Source organism: Eleutherodactylus coqui, chromosome 6 (assembly GCF_035609145.1).
Source record: "Eleutherodactylus coqui strain aEleCoq1 chromosome 6, aEleCoq1.hap1, whole genome shotgun sequence".
Classification (NCBI taxonomy): Eukaryota; Metazoa; Chordata; class Amphibia; order Anura; family Eleutherodactylidae; genus Eleutherodactylus; species Eleutherodactylus coqui.
Genome location: NC_089842.1, coordinates 133018718 through 133042297, shown reverse-complemented (window position 1 = coordinate 133042297; position 23580 = coordinate 133018718). Strand labels below are relative to the sequence as shown.

Sequence of the window (23580 nt, the reverse complement as noted above, 5' to 3'; positions counted from 1 at the left end):
GTAGTGCTAGTAGTAATAGGGCTCCCCCTGAAACCCATGTAATTACCTTCTCTTGGTCTTGAGAGTGCTGCTGCTCCTCTTCTCAGCGCTCCTGGGGGCGGAAGTGTGTGTGCCTGCAGCAGTGCATCCTCCCTTCTCCTCTTGCAGAACCAAGGAGGAGAGGTCAAGGGAGGAGGGGAGGAAGATCCCGGATGCACACACTGACGCCAGTGTGTGCATGCAGCAGCAGCGCTGCAGAATGATTACCAGCTGTGACAGACGTCCCGAAAGTGGGACAAATGATAAACTCAGCATCGAATAATAAGCGAACAAATAATCTTTTGTTGTTCAGACGCTGCAAACATTTACATTGAACGATTATCATTTTGATTCCAGCAATCCAGTGAGAATGTGAGAAATCGTTTAGTATAAAAGGGTCCTTCGTTACATGAACAGTTAACAGAACAGTATTGTACTCCCCCAACACTTTTACCATAAAGCTATATATCAGTCTGCTCGGCTCCTCCTACTCTATAACATGCCTGTAGTCTGGACAGCGTGTTCCAGCTGACAGACTCCCTTTAAACATATCATACAGGCTCCATATGATGTATAGACATTTTTCTATTGCAGTGTTCCCCATTAGCCACTAAATGGAGCGCTTATACCATTATTCATTAGGACACTAAATTGCTGGTGGCTGTAATTTCAAGCTATGACCACAAGATGTCACTTAAGGATTGAAGTACTAGTATCAGATATTTCATTCATTCCATGAGGAGGTAGTTTTCAAATTTGTACATTTAGTAAAATTTACTTTTTAAGGCTTTCAACCTATAATGGATAGTATCAGCTATGTAATTAATTGGGATGATGTTTATAGCGTCCTCCCTGTCAGACTGCAACAAAGTTTAGATATATATTGTTTTGAGGCCGGCTGCATGCGAACATGTCGGATTCCGTATGCGGGAGCCCGCAGCTGAATCCGGCCCTGTGCCCGCCCTGAGTCTGCGTGTACCTTGTATATTCTGTATTGCAGATGGCTGTGGTGAACCGCCATCGAACATGCGCAGTGCAGATTTTTTTTTTAAATCACTGGTTTTCCTGCGCCATCGCCAGGCAATGACACGGGTACCCGTGACCTATCTGCAATGTCAATTGCGGATGGACCACGGGTCAGACGTCTTTCATTGACTTGAATGGAAGCCGTCCGCTTGAAATCCGGACCAAAATAGAACATGCCGTGAGTAAATTTCCATGAGCGGAAATCGCAATCGCTGTCCGCTCGTGTGAGCAGACATGCAAATGTTCTATTTTTGTAATAAATGCAAAATGCCGCATTCGTCCGTGCGACCGACGATTGTGGACTCTACTATTCAAACTCGGTGGTGTGCAGTCGTCCTAAAGGGGTATTTCTACAGCATTGGTGACTGGTGGAAGGCCGACCACTGGGATCCCCACTGATCTCACAGTCACAGCCCAAGCATGGTATGTCCCAAAGTGTGGTAGTGTAGGACTCGCATGCATACCATGTAATGTGTACGAAAAAACGCAATTGTACTATTCCTGGGAGTATATTTTTATGGTATGCACTGTGTAGTAAAAATGACAGGCTTACTTTATTTTGTAATATTTTGGTGACATAAACTTTATTTAGTTTTTATTATGTTTTACTATTAAAAATAAAAAATAAAAATTCTGAAAAAGAAATTGCTTATTGTTAGCACATTAAGAGACCCCTGTTCAATCAAAGGAACTGTGTGGGAACTTTTGTGGGGCAAGCTGTAGTTTTCATTGGTATCATTTTATTGGTGCATACAACTATTTTGATCTTTTTGTATTCCAATTTTTTTGGAAAAAAGGTGACAAAAAACAATTCTAGGGTATTTCATTTTTTCATGGTGGTTACCATGCGGGATAAATTATGCAAATTTTTATTAGTCTGTACTTTTTCAGATGTGGTGATACCTCTTACTGTATGTTTATTTTTTAACTCTAAAAAAAAAAGTTATCATGTCATTTATGCTGAATGATTCACGCCGTAAAAGACAAAACGCAAAAAAAAATCGTAGACGTCAGGTGTTTGTTTCTCCCTGCCCTCCCAAAAAAAATTAATAAAAGTTATACAATACATTACATGTACCAAGAAAAAGGTACTAATAAAACTGCAGATCATCATGCAAAAAACCAGCCCACATACGGCCATATTGACGGAACATTAAAAAAGTTATGGCTTTAGAAAAATAGAGATGAAAAACACCCAAAAATCATTGTGTCCTTAAGGCCTCTTTTTACATGGATGACACGACATCGCCGTGAGAAAATCGCTGCGATATCTCATCGGTGGTTCATGCGATATCGCTGTGTTTTCTTACAGCTATATCGCGATTTAGTGGCGCTACAAAGTCGTGCGACTTTGTAGCACCACTTACGAGGATTTCTTTTGGGGCGGAGTAGGTGGGCTTGAAATATAAGCCGTACCCCAAAAATAAGCCCTAGCTGCAGGAAAAAAAAAACATCACCTAACAAGTGCTTTCCAACTCCACTGTGTCTTCTCCCCAGTCTCGGCACTGTTCTTCATCATCTCTTTTGGCCAGAGATTGAAATATCCGCACCTCCAGGCATCGCTGCATCTGAATGGCTGTGCGTTGCCATCTCACCGGGGAAGGGGGGGCATAGGGGATCTCTCATCATACATACCCTGATGCTGCATGACAGAAATGTTGTCATATAGCAGGAAGGGGTTAAATGCAACAAGACATGCGCAATCCTATAATGATTTTTAGTCCTGCTGACACTTAATAAAAAGTGCGCAATTCTCATTCATCATTCGGCCATTGGCTCGCATTTAAACCGAATGATTATCATTCACTTTCGCTCATTTTAACGATTTTATTTTAACAATATCATTACGTCTAACGCAGCAGTAGGCTTTCCTAATCTGTATGCGCAGGGTCAATTGTTATTCTCAAAGGCCTCCAGCCTTGTTAACCAGAATGTACAGATAGCTGCATAGTCACATTTCAAAGGCTTGTAAAAGAATAAAGGGTTCTTCCATTCAAGGGCAAGCAATTAGTTGGGATAACAATTGGTCAGTATGTCTCCACCCAGTGTGATTCCACAAAGGAGATACAATCAAGTTGTTGTAGAACATGATGACTATGTTAAGATCTGATGATCGCTCACTGAATGGAGGCATGGCACACTGGAGATCTCTCCCAGTCGCTCCGTCTCCATTCAGAACAAACAGGCAGCCTTTTATAGATGAATGACTGCCTGTTTACACTGGTCAATTATAATTATCGGCAGTTATTTATGCCTGCATGAACTGAACAATCAACAATAAGTGATGGAATTGTCATTCATCTTCAATATGCTGATGACACAACTCTACTTGCAGAAAATTGAAAGGACCTTGAATACCTAAGAGTCAAAGAAGAAAGTGTACACATGGACTGTATCTCTATATTAAGAAAACAAAGCTGCTGACAACAGCAAGCAATGTTGTACCGCGCATAACAATCGACAATGAAGAAATTGAATCAGTCCAACATTTCACTTTCCATGAATCCAAGATTGGCTGCAGTGGCGAATCAGGGCCGAAATCAAATGAAGAATCAGCCTTGGCCGTAATGCAATGCAACGAATGGCGAAGATAATCTCTGGAAGCAACATTAATGCTCGGCACAGTCAGCTGGTCCAGAAGAAGACACCAAAGAACACGCTGGTGAGACACAAGGATGACACGAACATGATTGTGCAACATCTGAAGGAAATACCCAAAGACAGGGAAGCATGGAGTATGCTGATCCACAAGGTGACTGAAAGTCGTCAACGACTGAGCGGATAAATCATCATCATCATTGAGGCCTTTATCCAACTGGCAGTATTGTTGTCAGGGGTGCTGTCTGTATGGCACTATTTAGGGGGGGAAACAATAGTTATGACAACACTTTTTAAATACAGAATATGAGGGCGCCATGCTACACAGCTGGTACAGTAATAGGGTGAAAATAGGGCAGCATCAGGCACAGAATTGGGGAAAGCAGTAGGATGAGGAGTTTAAGTAATTGATGGGAAGGGTTCTGGTAAACTGGGCCAGATATGTCTGGGTAAAGAACTATAGATACAAGTTATAGCTGGTAGACCCCTTCATGGCGGACCCTGCCAGATGGAAGAGAAAGAAAAGGTAAAGAAGTCAGGGGGTATGGCACTTGTTATCACTGAAAATCATTACTGTAATATCTTATGTGGTTTGAAAAGTGTAGGACTGGTGTATACCACTATATGTTCAATGTACGGATGTAATATTGGTCTTTGTATAGTGGCATTTATTCAGTAACAGTATGGTGGTATTACTCACTATATACTGGTCATGGTTTGGCAGTACTATTTGGCCCTTGTATAGCCATATCATTGGTAATATTGGTCTTTGAATAGTGCGTTTTCTTTAGTAAAGGTAGGTAGGTAATATTTAATCACTGCGTGGTGGTAATATTCTGTCCTGGTTTGGTGATATTTGATAAATATGTATATAAATAATTTTTTATGGGGAGGTCAGATACCTTGGGGTTGTACGCCTCAGCTTTCAAGATCGTAGTAATGCTCCTGGAAGTACTAGAAATCAGTGCTTTAGACCTCATCACACTGCCTTCTCTAGTAACTGGATGTGACACTGCTGTTAGTATAATATATCAGCATTTGGGACCCACTTTCAATTTTGCCCGGGGCCACACTCTTTCTAAGACTGGTCCTGTTTACAGCCTAACATTTTGAGTACCTTATGTCATTTGGCCTTTGTCGCGCCCCTGCCACCATTCTGCAGTTCATCAATGATTCATTTGGAGATTTTTTGTTTTTACTCTTGATAACATTCTCATATTTTCAGACACCGCTGATAAGTATAGCAGGCACATATAGTTAGGGTGCATTCTCTTGGGCATATCACTCGCGTAATATACAGTGAATAGAACCCATTGATTTTAATAGGTTTGTTCACTTGAGCGCATATTTTCTCATGATGTGCGATCGTGTGAAAACATACATGGCAGGTTTTATAATGCACTATAGAAGTACATTGAAGTCAATGGCGTGCATAAATATGCGCAAAATACGTAGGAAACCTGCGTATTCACTGAATGTGATTTTGTGCATTCCTTTTGATGAGAGTAAATACGCTGTGTAGTTAATAGGCATAAAAACGAAACGTAGCGGCTGATTAGAATGTCTTTAGGTGTGTATTGCCGAAATATTGGGCTCGTGTGAAAGGTCCCTTGTGGTTTGACACAGTGTTTTTTTGTTTTAGTTGTGCACATCAAAAGACTGAAGTTACAAAATTAGTAAAAACACCCGGCAACAAATACATTAAAGAATTTACTCAAAAGATTACATTTAAATCAGAAGGGCCAAATATAATAAATTCAGATTTTTTTTCTTTCCTTGTTTCATATTGTCTCACAATCCGTACAATGAATTGAAGGAATTAGTATGCAGAAAGTTTTGCATATTTTTCCTGTCCAAACCTGGGTGTGTTAAGCCTAAGCATACCTAAAACACCAGGAAGGAGTTAAATAAAAAAACAAAATGAAAACTGATCTCTTACACCTCCTCCTCTCTATTCTGAAACCGGTCAGACTAGTTCTATTTCACTTTTCAGAATCTAATGTGACTTGCTTTGTGTCCACCCTGCCATAGATTTAGAGATCGTAACAAGGCATAGCGATTCGGTGAAAATGGCTTTAGAGCGATGTCGGCTTGCCCTTCTTTTTGCCGTTTTGATGGACATAATTGGTTTAACTTCTTTGCTTGTTGGGATTTTTGCAGAGCTGAAGCTTCATGGCCAGGATTATGGTGACCTGTTGATTTACACGGGTGCAATTCTTGTCTTTCTGAGTCTGATTGGCTGGATCTTCTGGTATACTGGTAACATTGAAATATCAATGGAAGAGCTACAACAAGATTACACGGTCAAGGATGGAACATTGGCACGTCTAGCACGTAAAATCTCTCGTCATCTTTCTCATCGTGATACAACCCATGGGAACAAAAAATGGCGCAATGTGAAACAACAAGCAGTGGAAAAAACTGATGCATTGCAGCTGTCAAGATCCAAAGTTTTAAAAATGGAACCAGAAGAGAGTTTTTAATTTGTGAGTACCTTTCAGATGTTTTCTTCTTTCTTCTTCTAAAACTATAAGATGAATGTATTCTTGACATTTAACATGTAACACATTTGTGGCGCACTGTGAGGTTGTGAAACCTTTCCTGCATACATCCTATCTGTCGACATGCCCATGGGCCTTGGCGTGCAAACATTCAAAAGGTTGCCCTACCTTTACTTAGAAGAGTTGTCAACTCCACGCTCTTAATTAGTCTGTCAGACATATATGCAACTGTCAGGCTATATAGTTGTATATCTGTCTGTACATTCAGTATGACCATGTCAGTTAAACTCAGGGAACATTATATTGGTTGCACATTTGCCAATCATAGTTGACCAAGCTACTGTCATGTGAAAGTGGCTTAAGGTCAGTGTTTTGGGGACCTTAAGGCCTCTTGCTCATGGGTGGATATTTGGAAATTGATTCGCTCTGCGCACACCAATTGCGGTTTCTGCAAGTGGAGGAAAAATCGCAACGTGCTCCGTTTTTGAAGTTAATGGAAGCCGTCCAATCCGCGTCGCAGATTTCACGTCATTGCTGTACTGCGCATGTCTGACGGCGATCTGTGCGGACCATCCACAGTACCAATGAAAATGAAAGTAAGCAAGTACGCGTGGACGCCGCTGCTCCCAGGGCCGGATTCCGCTGTGGGATTTTGCATGCTGAATACGGCTCTGCAGTGTACAGAATTAATATAACTGTATGTATCTGTTCACATTGCGTTATTTTTTTTTAATGCAGCATGACCTAATTATTTGTGTTTCCTCCTCAGTATTGCTATAATTTTCTATTGGGCAATCAGTATTTGACCAGTAGAAAATAAAAAAAACAATATGGAGGCAAATCGAGAAGCCTATAGCAAAACGCTTTAAAAAAAGGTATACCGATTCACTCAAATGTATTCGTGCAGCGTATTACACTCACTAAATCTGTGCGTGCATTAGGCAGTGAATAGAACCCACTGAGCGTCATCTACATTTATTAATCATTTGTATTGGATCGCCATTGATGATAAATGATAGTTGTAGAGTTGATTTTCACCTTTGTTAATGGCTACATGGTTTTGCTGGTAGAGCTGTGGTATTACCAACAATATTACATGTAGATGATTAACAGCATATTTGAAAACTCCGCCTACCCTATGTGGGTGTGGTTTCATCCACACGCGGCCGCCATAACTTGTGAACACACCCTAGGCTGGTTTCACAGTCTTCTTTTTTTTTTCTTTTTGCAATAACACAAAGTGGCTAATTTTCTATTGAAAACTCAACATTTTTTGGTGGAAATTGAGCCCAAAAGATGCTTTGGGTCACATTTATTATGGGTTTTGGACACTTTTAGACAGTTTTTTTTGCTGTGTCCTTAGTAAAAAAAAAAGGGGGGGGCATGGTCTGAATGACACCGTGTGTCCAAAATTTTACAAAAAAAAGACAATGTTTGTTGTAAACAAAGTCAACTAAAAGTGGTATAACCTGACTAGACAGTCTAAAAAAAACTGTGATAAATCTGCGTATTTTAAGACTGTCCACTACTGCACTTTCTAAAGGCCCATTTAGACAGGATGAATGCTGGGCAAACGATGCCAACACTCCTCCCCGCACACTCAGACAGTATTAGTAAAGAAGGCCACATGTGTTTTTCCATTCTGATGCAGAGGCATTTGCTGATGCTAATAACACTGTCCAGATGCTTTCTGTTGGTCAGTAGTGAAATATGAAAAACCCCACAAATATTTTTAGGCTTTTTTGTTTGTTTGGTTTTTTTTTTGTGCTTTTTTCCTCACTTTTAGGCTGGGGTCACATGGGGCGGAATGGCCGTATCGCAAAACCGTGATAATTCAGCTGGAAAAGTGCAGCTTCAAAGCCCGTGGCCTTTAGCCACGTGTTTTGGAGCGGTTTCGCCGTCGGCATTCTGCCGCAGCTTTCTCTCCCCATAGAGATGAGAGAGGCCGCTGCGGAAAAGAGAAAAGGATTGACATGCTGTCAGTTTTCATGCGGCTTTACCACAACAGATTGGCCACAACGCGTGGTCGGGACTTTTGCAAAAACTTGTCCACTTTGCTGGCTAATCCCAGGATTAGGAGCCACGGGCAGACTTTCCGCACGGAAATTTTGTGGTAATTCCGCCCCTTGTGAACCGTTGTTGGGTGATGACATGGGTACCTGTGACCTTTCCGCAATGTCATTGCGGAAGGGCTGCAGGTCGGACTGCTTCAATTGACTTCAATGGAAGCCGACCGCGCTGAATCCGCGCAGAAACAGCGCATGCTGCAATTTTTTTTCCTCTGTGAGCGGAAATCGCAATTTATTTGTGCTCGTGTGGAGGAAGAATCGATTCCCCATAGCATGCAATTGACGGTATTTGCTCCGGACCCGCAGTGCAGACTCCCGCCGCAGATTTCGCAGCAAAAATCCACCCATGTGCAGGTGTCCTAAATATGTTTCTGGTGCCCACAGTGGGTTTTTTTCTAGTGATTTCCTATGGGCCTCTCCATAGGAGAAAAAGCCAAAAAAATCCATGTGTGACTAAACCTGCCACCCAAAAACACTTGAAGTACAACCATTATTGATAGAATACGTGTCTTTTCTCTGGCGTTTTTTTTTTCACGCAAAAATTGTGTGCGCAATACTCAGAGAATAGAATCCTTTGATAGCAATGAGTTCGTTCTCATTTTTCGTATTTTGCGCACGCATTTATCATGTATACAAAAAATAGAACATGCTCTATTTTGTGCACATGTGCGCAATAAAGAGCCCCATGGGAGTCTATAGAGGGGACCCAAATGCACATGCAATACGCAACGGTATATGCAAAATACAGCACAAAACTGTGGGGAAAAGAACACATCTGGACCTCGTTAGGCTAAATGGCCTTTTAAATCACAGCGGGGCTGTCCCCCATGTGAGCATGCCATGTAAGCACAAAAACTACAGAAAAACACACTATGTGCGCAAAAGCGCCTCATTGACAGCGAGAAATTCATTGTGTTAAGGTTTGCGCAAAACCGCATACACTTGTCTGAAGGAGCCCCCTAAAGGCGGCTTATTCGGGCATACTGCCTAGAGCAGCATGAGCTGTACATACAACCCTGCTTATCAGCATAAAAAAGCTTTTAACGTAGTTAGTTATGTCAATATGTTTATGCGCTACAGGTGTTGCAGGCGACAAATGTTCGCTCGGTGCGTATTTAAAGTGCTGAACATCCATTCAGCACCTTTAACTTTTGACTGTCAGGCAGCAGAAATAGTGTAGGCACATTACATTAAGAAGTACGTTGTGAAATTCATGTTTCATCTGCTACATCTGTACGTAGAGCACTTTATATATTTTAAGTCATACTGGGCGGTACATTTAGAGTGGAGGAGGCAGATGTTCATAGATGGATTAGGTCTCCGCAAGCTTCTACATTTCCGTTGTCCCTAGCAATATGGGTCTTGAATTACATCCTGTAATAGAATCGTCTTTCATTGTTGTGTAATTCGTCCACTGAACTCAAATTGAGCAGAATATCTTATTCAATCATTGCAACACTAGACCTTCCTACCATGTTTGTCCAAAAAAAGACCTACCCATAAAATAAGCCCTATCCTGTTTTTTTTGGGGGGGTGGGGGGTGAAATATAAACCCTACCCTGAAAATAAGCCATAGCTACATTACGAGGAAAAGAAAAATAAAGCAATACTTAGGTAGCAGGCATCGTACAGGTGCCTCCCACTTGTCTCCACATCCCACTTGTCTTCACAGTTCTGACAGGCTTCCTTGCAGTTCTCAGCGCTAACAGAAGATCACTTGCTGGAAAGAGGGTATGTAAACCCCGCTTGCAGAAAGTGATTGCTCTGCTCCACGGCTCAGCCAATCAGAGCAATCGCTTGCTGTAGGTGGGGTTTACAAACCCTTTTACCAAGAAGCGATCTCCTGTTAACAGCTGAGAACTGCAAGTAAGCCTGCCAGAACTGTGGAGACCAACAGGAGGGACCCGGACGGCGCCTACTAGGTTGGTATCTAGACATCCCCGAAAATAAGACCCTGTGCCTCTTTTGGCAAAATGTGTCTCCAGCTGTGCATAACTGAGAGGTGATGAAGAAGCCACCCACGCCACGTTGTTGTGATACAGTTTTCAGCCAATTGGCTTCTACAGGTTGAGGCACATGTCAGTGAAAACGCATTGCAAAACCATAGTGTTTTATGGTAAAATGCATGCGGTTTTTGATGTGCAATTAGACTGCCATAGGAAAGCAATACAAGCGTAAGTGGAAATGCAGCCTAATTTAAATTAATTCCTGTCTGTGATAGAAAAAAAATAGCATTCTTTTCTCAGGTGTCTACTACTACTACAACTACTCATTTGTAGGCTATGACCCAATTTTTAAGGTGGTGGTGATTATAATATGTTAATTTCTGGGTGGGAAATATCACGGCACTGTCAGGGCCCTGCATAAGATGTGCATTAATAAGATGACGGAATAAAAGGAGGCATGCAGCTTAGCAAGAAAGTTCATCAGTGTGAAATATCAACCTCAGACTACGCAGACTTTTGCCAAGGAACCATTAGGTTCCAGAAATAATGGAGATGTCTGGCTTGAAACACTCTTTACAAGTGCAGCCACCACTCAGCTGAGTATCTCCTCAGATATTCTTAGACCTCTTACTACTTTCACTTTTATGATTTGAGGATGCTACTAGCACCTACTGTAGTGCAACCAGTGGGTTTCCCCCGGTCCATGACACCTAGGGGTTGTATACTCCCTCGAAAGATAAATGGATTTAGAGAAGAGAAACCGTAATAGGGGAATAGGTGGAAATTCTCACTGAAAAAAAATCCAGAGAGTTGCTCTGTACCACTCAAAATACTGATAGTAGCGAAAAAAACATCCCAATGACACCAGAGAAAGGGTTGGAGGTCTTCTAAATTTCTTTTACCTGGTCTGGGCCTATATCTCAATCAATCAGTGGGTCCTTGGTATAATCCAAGAAGACCTAAAACTAGACTTTCTTTCCATATGATCCTTGTACTTCAGTGTCCAGAGCTTCAGGGCTTGGGTATGCAGCTCTTTTAAGAGATCCAATACCTTCAAGACTTAGGTGTTCTAATTCCAAACTAATTCCTCATTCCTTGAAAACAAGGGTTTTATGCAACTGAATTTCTAATACTTAAAAAAGCTACATCAGTTATTCAGGACCGTTATAAACCTGAAGCCCCTGAACAAGTACCTAAAATAACAGAAGTTCGAAATGGAAATAATAAGATTATCAGTAACAGCAAATCTCAAGTTGCTATATGGCGTCAATGGCCTTAAAGGATACCCATTACCACTACCCAGTACATCCAGAATTTCAAAAGCACCTGAGGCTGGAAGTAGTTAAATCTTGTTACATCACCTTTGACCTCCCATTTGGTATCTCTGTGACCAGAAGTGTGTTCACAAAGACAGTGGTAGAAAGGGCAGCACAAAAAGAGAGGTCAACATTCTATTTATATTACTGTACAATTTTTGGTGGTTGGTAACTCCTCAAAATCACTCGCCCAACATACAGTGCTTTCCATCCTCCGCAGCCTAGGGTTGGACATAGCCACTTCTTGAGAGGAGTACAGGAAACCCAGCATAGATCAGATCTGTAAGTCAGCTGTATGGCTGTCTCCTTTAACCCCCTAAGGATATGGCCTATTTTGGGCATAAGGACGTAACAATTTTGGGGGGATTTTCATCTACACTTTTCAAAAGCCATAACTTTTTAATTTTTCCGTCAACATGGGCATATGAGGGCTTGTTTTCTGCATGGCGAACTGTAGTTTTTATTTTTGCCATTTTTAAGTACATAGACTATATTATAAAGCTTTTATTAATTTTTTTTCTGATAGCAGGGAGAGAAAACATGAATTGTGCTATTGTTTTTTGCATTTTTTTACAGCGTTATTCATGCAGCATAAATGTCACAATACTTTTTTACTGCGAGTTGGTTCGATCACAACGATACCAAAATTCTTTTTTTCCCGCCCACTTTTCTGCAATAAAAACCCTGTTTTTGGAAGAAAGAAAATTCTAAATTGCTGCATTCAAAGTCCTATAATGTTTTTAATTTTTCCATTGACGGAGCCCTGTAATGGCTTGGTTTTTGCGTTATAAGCCGTAATTTTTATGGGTACCATTTTGGGGTACATACGGCTTTTTTGAGAACTTTTATTGCGTTTTTGGGAGGCAAAATGAAAAAAAAGAAGCCTTTTGCCTCAGTTTTTAGGGGTTTTTCTTATGCTTTTTGCCATGCAGCATAAAAGGTGTGTTCAGTTTGTTGTACAAGTCGTTATGGATACAATGACACCAAATATGTCAGATTTTAATTTTTTTTTATACTAAAAGGGGAAAAAGCACAAAAAAAGGTTTTTAAAATATTTTTTCAACATTTTTCTTTTTTACACAATTTTTTACTTTTTTTACACTTTTTATATCCCTGTTGGAGATTTATACCATACCTGCTATTATCGCTATGATAAAGCATTGCAGGACAGTGCTGTCACCGTGTTCTGTGATGAGGGGACCTCCGTGGAGCAGCTGCACTTCTACAAGCACAGCTACTTCGGTCACGCACATTTTGCACATCTGTGGAGCGCATTTTTTTGCACACATAGGTGCGCAAAAAAAAATGCTCGTCTGACCAAGGCCTTAAAGGGGTTGTCCCGCGCCGAAACGTTTTTTTTTCAATAGCCCCCCGTTCGGCGCGAGACAAACCCGATGCAGGGGTTTAAAAAAAAAAACGGATAGTACTTACCCGAATCCCCGCGCTCCGGTGACTTCTTACTTACCCTGCGAAGATGGCCACCGGGATTTTCTCCCTCGGTGGACCGCAGGGCTTCTGTGCGGTCCATTGCCGATTCCAGCCTCCTGATTGGCTGGAATCGGCACACGTGACGGGGCGGAGCTACAAGGAGCAGCTCTCCAGCACGAGCGGCCCCATTCAGAAGGGAGAAGACCGGACTGCGCAAGCGCGTCTAATTGGGCGATTAGACGCTGAAAATTAGACGGCACCATGGAGACGGGGACGCTAGCAATGGAGCAGGTAAGTGAATAACTTCTGTTTGGCTCATATTTAATGCACGATGTATATTACAAAGTGCATTAATATGGCCATACAGAAGTGTATACCCCCACTTGCTTTCGCGGGACAACCCCCTTAAGAAGTCCTCCATTGGGCCAACAGACGAGAACTCTTGCCTGGCATGGGATTCCTTGACATCTTATACTGTAGTTCTCCTTTAAGAAAGATAATGGCAACAGACACCTGGATTGATGTGACCAGGCGATGTTTTTCATTTGCTCAGTGATCCAATGTTTGCATTCTTTAACCACTAGAGTCTTGCCTTTTTGTTTCTCTTGGCAATAGTTGTCTGTTGTCATAGCACATCCATGCTAAGTAACGACAAATGGTGTGGTCAAACATGTTACTTGGAGTATCAGTGTGTAATTCGGCTTTTAAGTTGCTTCTTCCTGTTGGATTCATTTCTGGCTTTGGCTCTAAAATCTTCAATCAAAAACTGCTGTGGAATTTTACCAAAATACACATGGTGTGAAACCATACTCGTAGATCAATATATTCCTCACTTCCCTGTGCTGTGTCCAGCACTGTCTTGTGAACCTAGATGACTAATCCTCCTCCTGGCTCTGTCGCCAGGAGGAAGATGAGTCACCCAGGTACACAGGAAGCTCCTGCTTGGACACTGAACTAGTGTGGCGAGGTTGGGGCACTAATACAGTATGATGGCATATATGGGGCAATTATCTTATAGGAGTGGTGTAAATGGGACACTATTATCTTATGAGGGTTAAAAGAGGGCTGTCAGGATTCAAATCTGCAGACTACAGTGTCCCATGCGGTAGCTGTACTGATTGAGCTGCTGACTTTTGCTGGACAGCTCCTTACTACTCATTTACCTAGTTCTTGGCGTATTGGAAATCCTGTCTAGTTTTGCCCTGGATTGTCTGATTGGCTCCACCTCTGCAGCATCCTATATAAGCTGGCACATCGTCTCTGTCATTGTGAGATAATTATTTGCTTTAGTCCAGCTGGAAGGCACATATAACGGCTGTCCAATCAGCAACTGCCCAACTATCGCTCTTGTGCTTTACACAAGAACGATAGTCATTCAAGTGAATAGAGGTGAAGCGGCTGGGAATTGTTTCAGCCGCCCCCATCCATTTACAGTAAAGGAAAATCGCTCAAACATTGAGTTGCTCCTGTTTACATGGCGCGACAGTCGCTTGTTTTTTTGGTTGGGTAAAAACCAAGCGACTCCAACAGGTAAGCAATTTCTTGCTCAGTGACCGGTCGGTGGCTGCATGTACACGGGGCAATTATTGCTGAAATTTATTGCTTGTCATGAGAATTCGGGCAATAATCGCCCCATGTAAAGGTAGCTTAAATACAAGGTCACACTTTCCTTGAATCCTCTACTGCTTATATCTTGTGCACTGACCTCTGAGCAACTTCAAGACCACGCTTTATCTGAATCTCTTTCTGCTGATATTCTGTGTACGGACATCTGTTGTATCAACCTGCACTGTCACAACACCTGGATGCTAACCATTGACTGCAGATCATTACAGGAGCACTATTATTTTATGGGGTAGAAAGGGGGCACTATTACTTTGTGGAGGGTGGGGGCACAAAGGAGGCATTATTACCTTATGGGTACTATTGCATTGTGGGGACAAAAAAGGGCACTATCACCTTGGGGAGCAAAAAAAGGTCACTGTTGTCCTAGGGAGCACAGAGGTGGCACTATTGCCATATGGGGGCTCAGTAATACAGCACTATAACCTTGAGGAGTGCTATATCAGTGGGGCTTTAACATGGCATTATTACTTTTGAGTGTGTAAAAAGGGAATTTTAACTGTGTGGAGACACAAAAGAGCCATTTTATTGTTGCGGGCTCAACAGGGAAATTATTATTGTACTGGGGCACTATTACTTTGTAGGATACAAAAGGGAGCACTGTAAGTGGGACACTAAGAGGGCATTATTAATCTGAGGGTGCGAAAAGGGAATTTTTAACTGTGTTAGGACACTAAAAAGCCATTATTTTGTGCTGGGCTTAATAGGGAAATTATTACAATGTTAGGGCAGAAAAGGAGGCACTGTGCTGTTTGGGGCGCAAAGAGGGGAACTATTACTGTTTAGACGGCAGTGAGCGGGATTGGAGTAGCAGCAGGATAATTCATGGCTGGAAAAATTCATTCTGGCAATCCTGGGCCTAGATGGAGAAAAAAGGAAAGTGAATGATTTCAATGAGACAAGAGATCACCTGTAATCATTGGAGGTAACTGCACCGTAATCACTTTGAAGAGCTGGTATCTCACTATTATACTGTATGGTGACCGCATTATTTGGAACTGAGCCATTATATTTAAATCTGGTGTGGTATAAAGATTACCTTACAGATATGCTGTCTCCAATGTGTGTGTGTAGAATTTTTTCAGGAAGGAGGTAAAACAAATGTCTTGAAGATTGTGCCCCCAATCGCTTAAGACTCCTGCAACACCACTAACTGCTAGTGCTGTAGCAGTGCAGTGTCAGACTGGGTTGCCCAGGGCCCACCATTAAAATGTATTCTGGGGCCCACTTTGCAGCTAGATACAACTATTAATTGATCACAAATTCCTTTCCACTGCATTCTCCATATACTTCAATAGCAAGGTGTCTGTGTTTGCTTGTGGCACTGTTTCCACTGAAATACTGTAAGGAGAGCTCAGCACGCGGGAATTGGCAGATTCCCATTTACCCAATATGTGCAGATCTTATGCACAGCTTGTGCAGAGGTTGAAGGCCCACTCAGGCTCAAGGGCCCACCGGGGATTTCAACTGCATCAGTGGGTCACTTAGGATGGTGCAGCGATGCAGCTAAAAGCTATGAACAAGCCACCACCTTCAGTGAGTCCCAAGATGAAGTATTGCAACAGGGCCCATGAGTCTTAAATGAGGCTAGCCAGGATAATGTCTATGTACCTGTCTTGACTATCCTGGGGAAGAATCCAGTACATCATTGAAACATATTGAGGAAGCTCTACAATCAATAAAGGGTATCTAACCTAAAAGCTGCTTTCGGTGACTTCTAGTAGGACCTGAATGGTATTGTGTTATCGCATTCCATCCTAGCTGTAGATCCTGATACATTCTGACTGCACAGGCATCTGATCTAATCCCTCTGCGTCATTGAGCCTGTGTAGTGCCGTTGGGATGGTCCCGCAGATGGTGCACACTACTTACCTCCACCCAGCTGCTCAGTCAGGTTCCACTTCAGGTTCCTCCGGAATCAAGTGGTCACACAGGTAATGGGAAAGTGATGAGAAGAGAATGTTCAATTCGACCACGTCCCACCAGCCACCTTACTCAAAAAATAGAGCATGTTTATGCTTATAATGTAAGTCACAGCCACTCATTACTCAGCAGCGGAAACTGAGAAAGCTAGCTTACATCTGAGCTCTCCGCTGCAACTCAGCTTTTTCAGGCTTGCACTGCTCGTCAAAGCTACAACTAAGTGGCCCCCTATAGACCCCTACACATTCCCCTTTGAGACCTTTTTTTTTAGTTCAATAAGTTTTTATTGGGGTATGTAGGCAAACAATAAATCAAACAAAAGGTGCAATACAGGCAATGATACCTTTGTGACGTGAACATGTTCATGTTGCACCCACTAACAGCTCCCCACCCACACCAACGTGGAGGCTGTGGCTTATCCGCCTCCATTCCAGATTTTCTTTAACAGACAGAGTCCTTCCCCACCTCGGGGTAGGGGTTCCGGAGGTGGAGATAAGAAAAGATAAAGGAAGAGAGAAAGAGCAGAAAGGAAAAAAAAAAAAAAGGAATTAACAGAGGGAATAGGTCTAGCGAGCTCAATGGGAGGTAGGGAAATAGGGTTGGGGGTATGACGTGGGTACTTCGGGAAGGAGATGTGTCAGCATCTTGTGCATTTGATTGCTTAATCTACGAGCCAACTATTGTGTCTCTCTAGGGCGGTCGAATTCCATCGCAGGTTAGTCAGCCATCCTCAGCCCCCAGGGGGAGCCCGCGCTCTCCAGCGTCCATAGGGGGCGCTGCAGGAAGCCTCGAGTCTGTGTCAAGTTTGCCTACCGGGTGATCCACTCCCCCAGTCCGGGGGACAATCTGAAGTCCAGCCAAGGTCGCCACGTTGCGTAAAACCTTTCCACTGTTACCTCCTACTCTGCCCTCATCTCCTCATATCTGGCCAGAGTGTTTACAGCTTCTACCCATTGGGTCTTTGTGGGTCCCGAGGTGACTCGCCAGAATCTTGGAATGATCTGCCGAGCAGCTAGTATAAAGAATCTTAGGAGGCCCTTTCTCGCCTGGGCCATGGGTCCCTGAAACATGGATAGCAGGGCCATCTCCGGCGTGAACCCCACGTTCGTTCCACACAGCCTGTTGTATAGAGCCTCCACCTCCCTCCATAGTGTCGCTACCGGAGGGCATTCCCACCAAATGTGTACCATATTCCCCCTGCTGCACGAGCACCTCCAGCACTGGGTGGAGGATTGAGGAAACATTTTATGCATTTTTACCGGGGTTGTATACCACTGAGACAGGACCTTGTAATTGAGATCGTGTAGTTTTGAGCGCACTGTAACCTTGTGTGTTAAAGTTAAGGACTTCCGCCAAAGGTCAGCAGGAAAAGTTTTCCCCAGCTCGTCCTCCCAGGCTCTCGTGAACCTCGGGGGTTCGTCCCCCATCCCACGATCCAGCATTAGCTTATATAGCCGAGAGATTAAGTGTCCCGGGGCATCGGGAGACATGCATAGCTCCTCAAAGGGAGTGAGGGCCCTGTATAGACCTGTCCCGGGTGTCAGGGAGTCCAGTGAGCCCCTCAGCTGCAGGTATACCATCCAAGCTCCCGGCGGGGCCCGAGTCCCCACGAAAAACTCCGCTAAGGGCTTGATCCCTGTGTGGCCCAACATGTCCCTCATTCGTGGAACGCGAATCGTGGGGGTTAGCAGTAAGGTTCTATTATGCTCGAAGGCTGTGAATTGTGGGTTGGCCAAGATTGGAGTAAGAGGGCCTGGGATCGAGACCAGCTCGTCACGTCTAGCGAAGCCCGCCCACGCCTCAGCCAGTAGTCTCAGCAGTGGGGATAGTCTGGGTGAGTCTCTAATCAGGCCTCCCGGGATCCAAAACATCCCCTGGGCCAGTCGCGGTTCCATGTCTAGCTCCATTTCGACCCAGAGTTTGGACTTGCTATGCTTGAGGAGGTCGAGGACGCACCTGGCTATATTAGCTTTGTAATATAGGGAGAAATCTGGAAGACTTAGGCCTCCTCTATCTTTAGTTCTTGTTAGCGTACTGTGCTTTAGTCGGGGTCTGCGCCCTCGCCAGACAAATTTGGTGATTAAGGAACGGATGTGAATCAGGAATTGTCTGTGCAACCGTATGGGAAAGGCCTGGCAGAGATATAAGAACCTTGGGAGTGAGACCATCTTTTACCGCATTGATTCTGCCACTCCAGGACAGGAACAAAGGGTTCCAATTGTGTAGGTCTTTGCCTAGGTTCTCTAAGAATGGTTTGTAATTTAGATTAAATACATGGGAGGGGTCGGCTGGGAGCTGAATGCCCAGGTATTTTAAGGCGTTGCTTTGCCACTTGAATGGGAACTGCCCTTTCAACTTTTGCTCCTCAGTCTGAGGGACCGTGATGTTCAGTATTTCAGTCTTTTGGAGATTAATTTTAAAATTGCTTATTTTACTAAATCTATTGAATTCTTGTAGCTGGACTGGGATGCTGACGCTTGGGCAGGATAAATATATCATGAGGTCGTCAGCGAACAAGGATAATTTGTACTCCGTATGTCCTACCCTGACGCCTCTGATGGAATCGTTTCCTCTGATGGCGTTTGCCAACGGTTCCATTGTTAGAATGTAAAGGGCGGGTGACAGCGGGCACCCCTGTCTGGTTCCGTTATGAATGGGGAAGGTATCCGATAATACCCCGTTGAGACCTTTTTTTTTAACAGAAGATATCAAATTATATTACTCAGTGATAAAACCTGAGTGTAACGTGGTTCAAGTCTGCAAATCAGTTACAATTACTTAAAACAATATACACTGTATAACATAGCGTATAACATTTGTAGAGTTCAGAATATTATCATACCTGTGAAGCGCTAGATAGCACCTGGATGGTTTGAAAGCCTCATTTGGTCCACCAATTGCTGCACTGCGTTTTGCATGTGGGTTTTGGTTGATGAGCCACACCAAATTCCTCAGGTTTTATAGAATTTATCTGCACAGTTTCTATTTTTGTATACAATTTTTTTTTCATATGGGAGAATAGAATTGACAAGATTGCGCCAGTGGGGGAGCATCGGCAATCTCCTATCTATTCAGTGCAATGCTATAGCCTTACGGGCCACCCTTTGTGATCATTTAACCTTTCTTTATATACAACATTTGAGAGAGGTGGGGTTTTCTTTGTCCAAGACTGACATTTCCAGTAGGCATGGTCATAGCTAAGGCTTTCTGCCCCCCTAAAATAAAATTCTGGATCCTCCCCTAAGTACAATGCACGCACTGTACCGCCCTTTCACTTCACCATGATGAGCTTTTCCATTGGATAACAGGTGAGAGTGGGTCATTTTATTTTTCTGGTACATTCTGTACTATACAGAACCCTGAAGAAGCTCCTGTCCTCGCATAGAAAGTTATTTACAGCAGCTCTTCCAGACTGTTATATGTAAGTGTAGTGGCCCAGTACATGCTATCCTGGCCCCCTCCATAAATGTCATACATGTCATGTCTTTTGTTGGTGCACTGTGCAAAAGGGTATTAGTGTATCTTGACACCACCATGAACAAGTGGGGGAGTCAAGATTGACAGGGGGTGACGCCCCCTGTCCCTGACTGGCTGCAGACTTGGAAGGGCTGCAGATCCTGGCAGCCCACGAGCGATGTATGGGGAAATAATACAGCGACCCCCACTGAAGTCAGCAAGCCCCAGTAGCACAGCGTTGTAAAGCTACTTCCCGACCTTCGGCAGCGACCCTGCATCTCCCGCTGCAGCCACCCAGGCATTCCTCCTGTCAAACCCCTAGCTTCCGGTGGCGTAAAGATGCACTAATACCGTGCAAAAGTGTCTATTCATTCTGTTATGTGTATTGCACAGCTGCAGCAAGTGAGAAGTTAAGTGTCTGCAAAAGTGTGGGTGATGCTTGCGATGTATCAATTTGTCTTGTCACGTGGTATGAGTGAGGATATAAATAGGAGTGTCTGAGAGTGGGAAAACAGTCTGTCCATTCTTCTGGGTTTATGAGAGGTCTGGCCTCATGTGGTGAAGAATTGAGGGGGAAGAGCTGTTCCTGACTACCTGTGTGACAGAAACCATGGCAGAGTGAGTCCCCTGAGAGGAGAGAGAGAGCGTGAGTAAGATTGGGCGCATGGGGCCTGCTTCCCTCTTGTTCTGACCACCTCAGTCTACTGACTGTTACGGTATGTCATCTCTAACAGGTAGTGGAACCAGGGTGATGTTACGTCAGCCTGGTCCACTTGGCTATGCTTTGAGCTCTGCTGTTTGCATCTTACCTGTTGTAGCAAAAGGTCCCTCTGATATTGTCTATTGGAAATACCTCACTGGGGCCCGCCTCTCCATTCTACTATAACATCTCCTATGGTGTATGGACTGATTAGTTGACAGGAGGTGTGTCCCCTGTTTGACCAATCAACCATGGTGTGAGTATATTTAACCTGGTCACACCTATTCTTGGGTGCGGTTCATTCTGTACTCTAGCTGTTTGTGTACAGTTTTCTGTCTGGATCCAGTTTGCTGTGTGAGTTTAGCTTTATGTTGTGTCAGATGGGTGTAGTCTGCTTGTGGGTGTTTAAGTCTAGACTATATGTTCTGTCTGTGTTTCCCTGGATCCAGATGGGAATTCATGTTTGGTGTTTGTGCTCCTCCGTCCATAGGTGTGTGGACGCCTGAATCCCCTTCTGTACGTGTGCGGACACCTGGTCTAGGTGTATCCCTTCCACCCGTTGGTGTGCGGACACCTGGTCTGGTCTGGGTGTATCCCTTCCATCCGTAGGTGTGTGGACTCCTGAATCCATATGTTGTTGCATGCTCAACCAACACAACAAACATCTGTGTTGAGTACCTATGGAGTTTATCTTACATCTGTCTAGTTCTGCCCTCTTTCCGACTTTCCATCTGGGACAGACTACGCCCTTAGCTACGAGATGCAGGGCCGTTCTTTTCAGGATGATCGTCCTGCTTCTAGGCAGAGTCCTCTTCCCCAGAAGTTGCTAGGGATTACTTTCCCTTTTATGTTTGCTAGTGTGGTCCTTTTTGGACCGTTATGTCTTGGTGTGAATCCTCTTCTTAGGTTCATGCAGGGCTTACCCACCTTACCTGAACGAACTAACACTGATCTTATGAATATATTTGGTTAAAATGCCTATTGTTGACGCATTATTGTAGTCATTGTACTATAACAGGCTATGATTAGTCCATGTATAATTATATGTAGACTATTGTCCCGCAATGATTGTGATGTGGAATCCTCACCAAAAATAAGGTGTGAACAGGGTCTAAATGTGTGTCTATGTGGTTAAAATGATTTCAAAGACGTTTAAAATCATTAAAAGTATGTTACTGATTAACATTTAATTTCTATATTCAGAGATGGAATATAATTTTGCGTAATAGTCAAAACAAATAAGAACATTATTTAAACTAGTTATTACAATAGGAATAATTTAATGTACCGGTATTTCTTTTTTACTTTTAGATTCTATAATCCAGCCAATGGGTAATGTCGTCCTCTACATTGAGAATGGGACTTACAACTGTTCTCCAAGCATTCTAGAAAATGTATTTTCTTGAAAAATACCTACCCTAGATGAAGATGGAGACTGTCAGAGAAAGGAAGAGAAACCCTGCCATTAAGACAATGGGGATGGGACACTGCCAAGAAAATTTGCAATAGTTCATAAAAGTATAAACTGCTGTTTGTGTTCCTAAAGTCAGTTAATTTCAGTTAAACTGCCCTTATCTCTGTTTTTCGGAATGCAAAGCTGCTATCTTTGCAACCAAATAGCTCATAGAATTGTCTTTTTTTTCATTCTATCTGGAGAGCAGCAGTAAGGCAGCAACACACAAGTTCTCTGATGGCGCAGCTTGTATTGTAGCGTGAAACATGCAAGTTACAGAAGACACATGGTCCAACATTTTGCATTACAACCAACTGTGAATATGTTTTATTTAATAAAATACATACAATACACTTACAATGTCCCCAGTGGTGTCTATAGCTTTTAGCTAGTTACAAGAAAAAGCCTTTTTGAACCTTTTTGGAATTACTTTAATTTTTACATTGATTACTAATATAGTCTGATTGTGCTCGTCTGTAAATGTGACTTGGATAACAATCTAACCAGGGCTGGCAGCTGCACCCAGCAAGCCTGAGCACTGCATTTAAGGGGGACCCACATTGTACATGTGGCCAGGAGGGGAAAGAAGCCCAAGTCAGACATAACAGTCAGACCCCCTGATTTTAATTGTGAAGTCTGATTAAGGCCTCCCTCACACAGGCGTTTTTTACAGCGTTTAGCGCTGCTTTTCAGCACAGCGATAAATGCTGTACAACGCTCCCATTCATTTCAATGGGGCTGCTCACACAGGGCTGAAAATGCAGAGTTTTCAACGCTGTCCTTTGACAGCGTTGCATGTCCTATTTTTGTCCGTTTTCAGCCCTGTGTTGCCAATTGCAATGAATGGGCAGCGGTTTCAGCGCTGCCGAAAACGCAGCACAACTTGATACCGTGCTTTTGGCAGCGCTAAACGCCCTAGCTACACTACCTGAGTCAAGAAATAAATAAAAAAAATCAGCCAGCAAGGGACTTTCGTAGTGACAGGGATTCAAAATCCCCGCCTCCAGTGAGAGATTACTCTGATTGGCTGAGTGACAGCCATCTGAGCCAATCAGAGCCAGCGCTGGATGCATCCAATCACAGCCATTCATTCAGCGGCGCCGGGGACAGCGACTTCACCAGCTAGGTGAGTATTGATTTTTTTTATCAGCAGCCTTGGCTGCGTTTTCAGCTGTGCTGAAAATGCAGCCAAAATGCTGGCATACGCATGCCAGCGCTGCTGAAACTGGGCGGAATCTGCAGCAAACGCAGCATTGAAAAACGCTATATTTCTGCAAACGCCTGTGTGAGGCAGGCCTAAGGGTGGTTTCACATATTCGTGGGGGTTCCACTTTCCTGCTCCATTCGGGTAGCAGGAAAGGGGAATTGCCTGTCTGAAAGGCTCCGTCTTATAACGGAATATATGCCGCTGTGCTGTAGGACTAGATCTGAGGGCTGCACCTGGAGATTCCCAGTTTGGCCCCTTTGGAAAATTACAATAAATGAACTTGGGCATGCCTGCCTAGGAGATATATTCCCTGAGG

The 23580-nt window shown here is 43.4% G+C and overlaps 1 protein-coding gene across 1 annotated transcript; it reads left to right on the top strand.

The window, feature by feature from the left end:
- The first annotated feature begins 5628 nt into the window (after nt 1-5628).
- LOC136631463 (transmembrane protein 238-like) lies at nt 5629-22417 on the top strand. The gene is made up of 2 exons (XM_066605755.1): nt 5629-6128; nt 21916-22417. The coding sequence occupies exon 1, from the start codon at nt 5712-5714 to the stop codon at nt 6123-6125; it is 414 nt and encodes a 137-aa protein (XP_066461852.1). The 5' UTR covers nt 5629-5711; the 3' UTR covers nt 6126-6128; nt 21916-22417.
- The last annotated feature ends 1163 nt before the right edge of the window (nt 22418-23580 follow it).

Bases quoted from the DNA above. Each gene is read 5' to 3' on its own strand.
- LOC136631463 (XM_066605755.1), top strand. From the start codon at position 5,712: ATGGCTTTAGAGCGATGTCGGCTTGCCCTTCTTTTTGCCGTTTTGATG.